General features: G+C 43.0%; 1 protein-coding gene across 1 annotated transcript; it reads left to right on the top strand.

Moving 5' to 3' along the window:
* The first annotated feature begins 303 nt into the window (after nt 1–303).
* Nucleotides 304–10328, top strand: AZIN2 (antizyme inhibitor 2). Its single transcript, XM_083173840.1, has 11 exons — nt 304–539; nt 691–786; nt 914–1073; nt 3596–3769; nt 3875–4047; nt 4152–4286; nt 5652–5817; nt 5931–6093; nt 6838–6959; nt 8173–8387; nt 9959–10328. The coding sequence occupies exons 3-11, from the start codon at nt 975–977 to the stop codon at nt 10095–10097; spliced, it is 1386 nt and encodes a 461-aa protein (XP_083029966.1). The 5' UTR covers nt 304–539; nt 691–786; nt 914–974; the 3' UTR covers nt 10098–10328.
* Nucleotides 10329–10706: the final 378 nt, after the last annotated feature.

Raw genomic sequence — 10706 nt, 5'->3', positions numbered from 1 at the left:
CTCATGCTATTGACTATAAATATAATTATACTTTTCTATAGCAACAAGATCAAAACACAGTTCTCCTCTGTAACTAGTAATTTTAGAAAACAGCCCCAAACTTGTTCTAATAGTGTGTACACACTTTAAGTCACATCAATGACCTCACAGTATTACATCCTGTCATTTCCAGGATTTCCCCACCACTGGTATTAGTCACCATCACGTGAGTACACAATATGTGTTACTACACAACAGTACAGTCGCCGCCCCCACCCACTGTGCTGTGTGCATAATAAGGCACAGGGATGCCACCACCCACCCGGGCACGCAGTGACGTCACGCTGCGATCTGGGCGGGGACGCTGTTATCTTGTGCTGCCTGTCTAGGCATGACGTCAAGGTGCTCCCCATCCGCGAGTGACCTATATAAGGGGAGTCCGGGCCGAGGAGACGACCACATCACAGGCAGCAAGAACTGAAGCTCTAGACGTGTAACAGGACTCGGTCACTTCTTATCTGCAACGCCCATGGGAAGCGGCTTTGTAAATGCGTTCTAAGGTGAGCCCCCCTCGTGCTTATGCCCTGTCTGCATCCCAGGCCATGGTACACGGGTGATGGCTGGCTCAGATGTGCATTTGGAATGGTGGGGAGGAGGTTGGCAGTGCTGTCATGGTGCCTGCCTAGTCTCATCGCTGTTCTCTTTCCACAGAGACCACAAGACGCCAGCAGCGGCGAGACCATCAGCCCCGGGTGCTGCAAAATCTGGGAGTTTACAGCAGAACCTCCGTGGGTGCTGTGATAGAAGGTAATGATCGATCAGTCTGTGTGTCTGTAATAAGCTAACAGCGCTGGCCCATACATCACATATTAGTGCTTCTGTTACTGTAAAGGTGTGTGTGCACTTTCTAATATACTGTTATCCTTCATTGCAGCTTGTTGCATACTTAAAAACAACATAAGAAGTTGTCCATAGAACCCCACTAGAACATTACAATGCCAGGGTATATCCAGGAGTCTGACTTTATCATGGTGGAGGAAGGATTTGTGGCCAGAGATCTGATGGAGGAAATCATGAATGATGTCTCAAAGACTGTAAGTACCCTATGACCACTCTTCCTGCAATTCCTTTACAACCCCCACTTCCACAGTTCATGCACCATCGTTAAATACTGAAAGTTGATAAACCGGGTTGGGTCCAAAATACAGACTGAGGAAATCGACAGTTCCCAGTATTTTTACTTTATCCCTAATTTATACCCTAAGCAACCCCTCCTCCAGCATTAAACTAGGTGCACACTTGTGATGTTGGCCTGATATGGGGGGTGGGTAAAAGCCGGAAACATAGTAAATGCATTGAAAAAGCCGGAAACCATGTAAAGTGTATTAGAAAAGCCGGAAATCATAGCAGATGCATTGAAAAAGCCGGAAACTATGTAAAATGTATTAGGAAAAGCTGGAAATCATAGTAAATGCATTTAAAAATCTGGAAATCATAGTAAATGTATTGAAAAAGCCGGAAACCATGTAAATTGTATTGGGTTGGGATCATTGGATAGACAGCAAGTAGGTCGACAAGCATTAGGTCGACACCACTAGGTCGACATGACTGAAGGTCGACATGCTGGATGTTGACATGACTGAAGGTCGAAAGCTGGAAAAGGCAGGGACCTTACCTTACAGTAGGATTTTGATAATATTTTTGCAGCTTAGCTGACATAGGTTCGTGACCCTATACAATAAACATATTTGTTTTTCTCTAGCCAATGCTATATACAAGAAGCTGCTGCTGCTCAATACTACAGGGCCCATTTACCATAGATTGCATATGCATATGCTTTTTCAATGCATTTACTATGTTTCTGGCTTTTTCAAATCATTTGCTATGATTTACAGCTATTCTAATACACATTGCATGGTGTTTGGCTATTTCAATATATTAACTAAGATTTCCAGCTTTTTCTAATACACTTTACATGGTTTAATGCTTGTATTGACCTAATGACATGTCGGCCTGACCCACGTCGACCTTCAGTCATGTCAACATCCTGCATGTCGACCTAGTGGTGTCGGCCTAATGCTTGTAGACCTACTTGCTGTCTATCCAATGATCCCAACCCAATACAATTTACATGGTTTCCGGCTTTTTCAATACATTTACTATGATTTCCAGCTTTTTTAATGCATTTACTATGATTTCCAGCTTTTCCTAATACACTTTACATGGTTTCCGGCTTTTTCAATGCATTTACTATGTTTCCGGCTTTTACCCACCCCCCCTGATATGTTGAGTCTAGCCAAAGCTGTTTTGATGTGTAGAGCAGATCAAATATTTTGGCATATCTGCTGGGAATATATTGCCCTAGTGCCTAAAGTTCATACACACTGGGTAACAATGCCAAGCGTGTTTGGACAGCGATGATAGCCGCTCAAACATGCTGTTTTGAGCGTCTTTCAGCTCAAAGTCGCCCAGTGTGTATGGGCCTTTACTCCAACACCAGTATTTACCTCAGGATCCCACTGTCAGTCTTCTGAATGGTGGGATTCTGATTGTTTATAATTTAACTGTATCCCCATTAAAACAGCCTTTCACTGCTGATAAACAACAGAACACCAGTGAATGTCAGTGTTTAGTGCAGGGTTCTGTGGCACACCAGTGTGCTTTTGAGATGTTCTCAAGTTTGCCCCCACAGATAATGAGGTCCACACCAGTTCAACTGTTATTGAACTGGTCTCTTCCAGCTCCTGTCCTGTCTTTTTCCTGTGCAAATGAGACAACCCCTTTCCAGTTCTGGCTGCTGGTCCCTTCCCCTCTTATCTGCTAATCATTATTGGTTGACAGCTCTGTTGTTGCTCCCTCTCTCACATTGATGTTGTTGGTATCAGTCCTGGTTTAAGAAGCTACCCAGAGACTGCATAGGACATGAATCCGATTTAAATAAGATCGGACACAGGGAGAAGGAGCTGCTCAGGTGTTCTGCTTTTATACTGTCCCCAATATCTCCCTAGGAGAACATAATGGCAGCTAGGCAGTGACTCCTATGGTGTTCATATGAGGATGTTTTAATTCTACCCCTGGGGAAATACACAGTGAAAACAATTGGCTTTAGCATAAGGTCTCTCCTGTGTCCTGCAAGCAGATGAGCCTGGCGCATACTGTACTGTGTATCTGGGGTCAATTTTTATTGTGTTCTATGGGGACATAAGAGGGTTTTTTTATATTTCTGTGGGTGCCAATGTGTTTTTCATTGTGGGGATCTGATGGTGTGCCTTCTCAAATTAAAATCTTCTTTGGTGTGCTGCGAGTTGAGAGATTGAAATTCCCTGGTATAGTGGTTAACTCCATATCTCTGCTCCCGAAGCACCCGTGCTCTCTAGTTCCTTATCCTACATTATGTTTTATTTTTGTATTTCCATATTCAAAATTGTTAGTAAAATTACTTGTATTAGTTGCGGTTAAATATCAAGATACACTTAAGACTGTGTAATAGGTTTCCCTGAAATATTTATTAAAATATTACAGAATGTATTGCAGTCTTGCACTAGATCATTGATTATTCTTGCTTTCATATATCATATCCTATCCTGTGTAAAATATCCCATGCATCTGTCCTCAGGATGACCAAGATGCCTTTTTCGTTGCGGACCTGGGGGATGTTGTGAAGAAACATCTGAGGTTTCTGAAAGCTCTTCCTCGTGTGAAGCCTTTCTATGCTGTCAAATGTAATAGCAGCAAGGGTGTGGTTCAGGTTCTGGCTGAACTGGGGGCCGGATTTGACTGCGCCAGCAAGGTAATCAGGAATGCCTATCTGTTTGCTATGCCATCACTTGGGAAGGTAATGGCTTATTGTATTGCTACATGTGTGTAACACACTATATTATTCTTTTCTCTGCAGACTGAGATTGAACTAGTACAAAGCATTGGAGTGATGCCAGAAAACATTATTTATGCTAACCCATGTAAGCAAATATCCCAAATTAAATATGCTGCTAAACATGGAGTACAGATGATGACTTTTGACAATGAAGTGGAGCTGTCCAAAGTGTCGCGGAGCCACCCAAGTGCTAAGTACGTATTTATTGTTTGGCCGGCAATTAAATCGTAGTATTTGAAAGCTAGGTTACATTTAATAACAAAGCGTTTCTGGAGCCTAACTGTCTTGTTTGTTATAGGATGGTATTGCGCATAGCTACCGATGACTCCAATTCGTCAGCACGTCTTAGTGTAAAGTTTGGGGCTCCATTGAAATCATGCAGGCACTTACTAGAAATGGCTAAGAAGCTGCATGTTGATGTCATTGGTGTTAGGTGAGTTGGAATTTTTGAACTATTATTTTATTTATAAGGCCGCACAAGTGTTTTGCAGCACCGTGCAAAGGAACAGTACAGGAAGACTAAACTTATCATTGCAGTAAATAAATAACAAATATATTACAGGTAAAATGAATGCCACAGTTCAATACACATTACAGCTTAAATGTAAGTAGTGAGGACTTGATCAACGTCCTGCTAGGGGCTGGTGGCCAAAGATGGACACTGAGATTTTGAGTATGGTAGAGCTGTGTGTGAAATGTGAAGAGAAGAGGGCTTAGACGAGCGAAGGAAAGGGGGCCCTGCTCTGAAGAGCTTATAATGTAGTAGGAAGGGGCAACAGACAGATTACATGAGGTGAGTTCATGGTAACTGTTGACTACGTAATGTATTAGATCCAGAGGAACACGACAAACCTTTAGTTTCCTAATATATATCAAAGGGGACATTGTAGAGAAATCCCTGTTTTATTCGATCTTGGCAGCTGTAGGATATTGTCTCCCCCCATACACGTTAATGAAGGAGATATAGGGTCTGATTCAGACTTGCACGCTAAGCATTGGGTCCGATGGTGGGGATATTGTGCATGTGCAGGACACTTTCTGCGCATGTGCAGAATGGCTTAAATGTGCTGGTCCGCTTTTGCTGGGGAGACCTCCCCCCACAGCCGACACTCAGCTTGCAGGTTCTCCTGCATACCAAAATGCAGTAAAAACCTGATAACAGGGTTTTTGTCACACTTTTTCTTTAGTGCATCCCACCCAATACCTGTTGACATAGACCCCCCCCCCTTCCCCCCACCCCAATTAGTGTATACTGTGCTTCGCTTGCCATGCTTTGTACAAAGTGCCTCACTCTACTACTGCTGCACTTGGCACACTTTAGAATTCCCAATCAGAATTCACGTGGATGTTAAAGTATGAAAAACAAAGTAAATGTGAAAAACCCCTGTTAACCTTTTGCTTTTGTCCATGTTGACCTGAAAACTAGAGACCTATCAACCTGATGCCCTAGCTAGTATTAGACACGCATATGAATCTGAGTAATATACCAATTATACAAATGGTCAGTGCCAGTGGTATATACTGCTGACAATTTGGTCAGTTTTGATCAGAGATGTGCAAGAATGTAGGCTGGTGAGGCAGCACCTCACTGGTGATGGATCAGTATACACTGGCGTTTTGACTCTAAAAAATGGTTAGAACAATACATAGACGTTTATCATCAGTTTTATTGTCAAAACTGCCTTCCCTGACATCACTGCTGAAAATGTGGATGCAAATCTGTCTCGCATTTGCATATTATCTTTGTATATGCAGCTGTGTTCTTTGTGATTACACTGAATTTTTTTTTTTATTGCAGTTTTCACGTGGGCAGTGGATGCAGCAATCCCAAGGCATATGCACAGGCCATTTCAGATGCCAGACTTGTGTTTGAAATGGCGTCTGAGTTTGGATACAAGATGTGGCTGCTGGATATCGGAGGGGGTTTCCCTGGGACTGATGAAGAGAAAAATCTGTTTAATGAGGTGACAATTTGTATTTATACTGTCTTAGACATGACCTTGTGAATGTAAATCTGCATCTGTAAATTCATAAAATACTGTGAAGCTCACAAACTGTGTCTGGCTTTCTCTAACAGATTTCCGCTGTGATAAATCCAGCACTGAACCTGTATTTCCCAGAAGGCTCTGGTGTGGATATCATTGCTGAACCAGGGAGATATTATGTGGCATCTGCTTTCTCTTTGGCTGTAAACATAATTGCAAAAAATGAGGTCCAGTTAGACCACTCTGGATCAGATGGTATGTTATATTTGTCTTATTTTTAATACAGCCTCTATTAATACATACTGTATATAATTAGTGATTGTAAAACATCTTATATTTGTTGCTTTCTGAGACTTGAATGTTAAGAGTATTTTTCTAAGGTACCAGAATGTCAATGCTGCAGGTGTTACATTATGTTTAAAACCATATATAAAAATGACTGTAATGTTAGTGTTTTGGTAAATTTGTCTGTTCTGTAGAGGTGCTGTTACTGTCAGTTCCTTGGGTGTATATATAGGTATATTTAGATACACCTATGGGTAAATATATATCCTATGGAACACTTAACAATGCTATAGCAAACATTAGTAACTATAGGTGACCATTCATGAGGGGAAGGGCAGAAATTGCCACCATCCCCTTTTGAGCAGGTGCCAGGACCACGTACAATACCCTGTATGCAGTCATATTGCATACCATATATCTTATGGAATCCCAGCCTTGCCTGCTTGGCTAGCGATGTGACTGAACTTGCCTGCAGCTCGTGCAATATTCATGCTCCAATGCACACGGGACCGCTTCGGACCCTATGTCAATCACATGCAATGTGGGATGCTTTTCATGTTTATCGGACCAATCACATGAAAAGTGAAAATAATCGCGAGTGAACTCCCTAGTGTATTGGCACATTAATGAAACCAAATGGATGACGGAACACTGACTGTGCTGTACTTTTCTACTGCTGCAATGTCCTGATGTGATTATCTTTCATTATTTAAGATGAAGAAATCTGCCCTAAGAAGAACATCATGTATTACGTTAATGATGGTGTTTATGGATCATTCAACTGTATCTTCTTTGATCATGCTCATCATACTCACCCCCAACCCATACTTCTCAAGGTAAAGGTCTCCTCATTGCTGTTTATTTGATCACATATTTAATCTGCACAAAATGCTGCTCTAAGTTATCTGTTCTATGAAGTTTCAGTTTTATAAGGGGTTCTCCAATTACCCCGATGAAACCTTGGATGAGAGGGGTCCGTTATTTTTGCTATTTTCCCCTGTTTCTTATCAGGCTTTCTTATCAGGCTATCCTATTAGATCACCCAATAAAAGACGTTTCAGTCAAACCTGTGATTTCGCCCAACCGCAGCCCTGTTTCCGCTAGCTTATCGGGGCTAAATAGATAGGCTTGCAGGTTATAGGATATACCCCTATAGACTAGTCATTACAACGTACTTCTAGAAGCCTAATGCTGGCCATACATTATGACGACCAGCATCCAATCAGAATCGTGTCACAATTTCACTTGAACTCCCACTGCAGCTCCCGGACTCAAGATTTGGTGCATTTTGACACACTAAGGCCCTTATTCTGGTTCACTCACAAAGGCAAATTCCTTCTTAGATGGACAAAACCATGTGCACTGCAGGGGGCAGATGTAACATGTGCAGAGAGAATTAGATTTCGGAGGGTTATTTTGTTTTTGTGCAGGGGAAATACTGACTGCTTTATTTTTACACTGCAATATAGATCTCAATTGGAAGTAAAACCCCACCCAAATCTAACTATCTCTGCACAAGTAACATCTGCCCCGCCTCCAGTGCATATGTTTTTTTCCATTTGAGAAGGAATTTGCCTTTGTGAGTGAACCAGTTATTCTGGTTCACTCACAGGGCCTATGTGCTAATGGTGTAACAGGTCTTAACATATCATAATTGCAGCATGTAAGACCATTGGCCCAATAGCATAAAAAGTAACCATCTTCCAACCCACGGTCCCTAGCATCGGATTGTAATGTTTCCAAAACCTCTCACGATGTGCACAATTCGTGCATTCGGCCCTAAAATCGCTCTAATGTATTGCCAGCATAAATTAAAGGGCATGTACCTGTGGGCAAATTAACACCTGCTTATTAAATGTATTGAATACATGGTAAAATTGCTCAGGCAAAAAAGGCAAGGTCATGGTGTTCTATTGATCCATAGACCACACTGTTTACTGAAAGGTAACACAACAGGCTGTCAACATTTATGTACCAACAGCTTCTAAATGAAAAGACTGCAACCCATTCTATATGCTTTATCACTAATCTGCTCTGTTTCTTGCTCAGAAACCTTCTCCAGACCAGCCTCTGTACAGCAGCAGCTTGTGGGGACCAACATGTGATGGATTAGATCAGATTAATGAGCATCTTGAACTTCCTGAGCTATATGTAGGGGACTGGCTCCTGTTTGACAACATGGGTGCCTACACAGTGGCAGCATCTTCAACATTCAATGGCTTTCAACAATCCCGTATTCACTATGCAATGCCACGCGCAGCCTGGTAAGGACTTGTGTGGGTTTTTTTTTTTGCTTTGATATCCCCCTCAGATTCTCATTGGCTAGTTGTAACCCCTTCAGTGGTGTTTTTTTTTTCTGGGGCATGTCATCCCCCAAACCACCCCCCCCCCCCCCCTCGAATGTTGTGGGGGGGGGGGGGGGGTGTTTGGGTCTCAACAGTACTACTCCAAATATCGCACCAGCTCTTGCCAATCACGAGCTGGTACCATATGTGAAGTGGATCAGCCAGAGTTGATTGGCAGTGTGAGGTGTGGGCAATCAATGGGGGTAGTGTCCCTGCAGGTGGTGCTGTCAGATTGTGCACACCTAGATAACAGTGGCATGCACCGAAATCTTTCCAGGCATACCACTGCAGGGGTTAAAAGTCTAGGAGTAGATTTAGGAGAGAAGCCTATTGCTGTGTTCCAGCTTTTGCACAGTGGTTGTGATGGGTGCCGGATGACGTTCCGACAGTGGGGATCCTGACGGCCGGTGCTCCGACGGGGGATCCCGACACACAGGGGCTATTCTCCCTTGTGGGGGTCCGCGACCCCCATAGAGGGAGAATATAGCCTGTAGGGACCCACCAGGCTCGCAGTGAGCCAGCAAAGGGGCTTCTTTGCACTCGCCCTCCTGTCGTAGCACTGGCAGTCAGGATACTGACTGTTGGGATCCCCACTGTCGGAGCCCTATACCACACACGTTGTGATGCACAGTGCCGCTGCTGTTCCCAGATATAATGCCAGCACATAGATTACCTACATCATATGTAATATATGTATAGATGACCTGCAGTTGCCTTGTTTCCTTCGACTAGACTTTCTCAGGGGTAAATTTACTAAGATGGGAGTTCTATTGAAGTTCGGATGTTGCCCATAGCAACCAACCAGATTCGTTTTGACTATTGAGTGTCCCAGAAAATGAAGGCATTCCCCGGCCTCCTTATCCCCATGCCCTTTGCAGCACTAGAGTCTAGACTTACTTGGAGCTTGTGAACAGAGGGGGTAATTCATTAGATGGTTAATCATTCCGAATGCATTCGCATATAGACAGGATTTCACTTACATGGGGAGGCCTTTACCTGCTTGCTGGGCTCTGAAAACTTGCAGGTCTGAATGGGGTCCTTCATTTCTTCCTCCTCACCTGCTGTCCCAAGTTACTCCAATCTGCGAATGACTCTATTACAATTCTCCCCATGTCTGTAAAGTCAGCCTTCCTAAACTCCAACACCTAAGCCGTGTACACACGCAGCGATATGGGCTATAATCGCTGGAAATATGGTCGCTGGCGACCATATTGCCAGTGATGGGAGTGTGCCCAAGCGATAAATCGCCGGGTGCGCGCTCCCATTTTCAGTCCCATTCTAATCGCAAGCTCCTGCGACCAGCTGATTACCTCTGCGGCTCCCCCGGCAGAGTCTCCTTTTCATCAGTGATCATCTCTGGTCGCTGATGAAAAGGAGAGACTGAGCAATATCTCCCCTGTGTGTACGCACCTCTAGTCTGATCAGCCTATAATTGGATGTCACTTTTTACAGATCATCATGACATGTTAAATGTGGCCTATCTATTTCAGGGAGGCTGTCCAGCTGCTGCAGAAAGGATTACAACCAGCTAAAGAGAAGGAAATTATTTGTGCACCCATATCCTGTGGCTGGGAGATCTCTGATTCACTTTGCTTCAAACCTGCATTTGCACCGACTGGTATCATCTGATCTACTGCTGTGAATATTTCTATTTTTGCTGTCCAGCATATGGGTCAAATGCTGGCTTTAGCCTTGTTGTTTTTAAGTATGCAACCTAAAATAGGTTATCAATCCCACTTTTTCTGTTACTTAAAGGACAAATGTCATGTTTTGAGCTGCTATGTTATTATATGTAATGTATAATACTTTCTTTTCATTTTATGTACTTTTTTTTTTTTTTAAATAAAACTTTAATCTACATTTATTCCCTATTGCACTTGATTTAAATTAGTTTTGTGCATATTTAGTTCATAAAGAAAGTTTGCACTAAAACTTTCTTTATTGGCTTTCAGAAAACGGTACTTGTTTCCTAGCACGGCGCCCATCGTGGGTCATCGCATACCTTAAGTTAGGGTATGCGACCGACGCAATTTATGGCTATTTCTAGCCTTTTCCCCGACAATTAAAAAATCTGGTCCATCGCATGCCATTATAATGGCATGTGATGCGACCGACGCGATTTAACATTGAATGCATTGTACTCAATGTTAAATTTATTGTATACCCACCCTGATGGGTAATTTGTATGTCAAATGCCCCCCCATTGTTAACGCCACCCCATGATGAAGCCCGCGAGAG

Source organism: Crinia signifera, chromosome 2 (assembly GCF_055691185.1).
Source record: "Crinia signifera chromosome 2, ASM5569118v1, whole genome shotgun sequence".
In the NCBI taxonomy this organism is placed as follows: Eukaryota; Metazoa; Chordata; class Amphibia; order Anura; family Myobatrachidae; genus Crinia; species Crinia signifera.
This window is presented reverse-complemented; position numbering and strand designations above follow the sequence as displayed.

What these genes read in the sequence shown, in the direction of transcription:
- AZIN2 (XM_083173840.1), top strand. Translation starts at nt 975, where the DNA reads ATGCCAGGGTATATCCAGGAGTCTGACTTTATCATGGTGGAGGAAGGA. An exon ending in GATTTGACTGCGCCAGCAAG is followed by an intron (nt 3,770 to 3,874) that starts GTAATCAGGAAT and finishes TTTTCTCTGCAG; the next exon opens with ACTGAGATTGAACTAGTACA. An exon ending in AGAAAAATCTGTTTAATGAG is followed by an intron (nt 5,818 to 5,930) that starts GTGACAATTTGT and finishes TTTCTCTAACAG; the next exon opens with ATTTCCGCTGTGATAAATCC.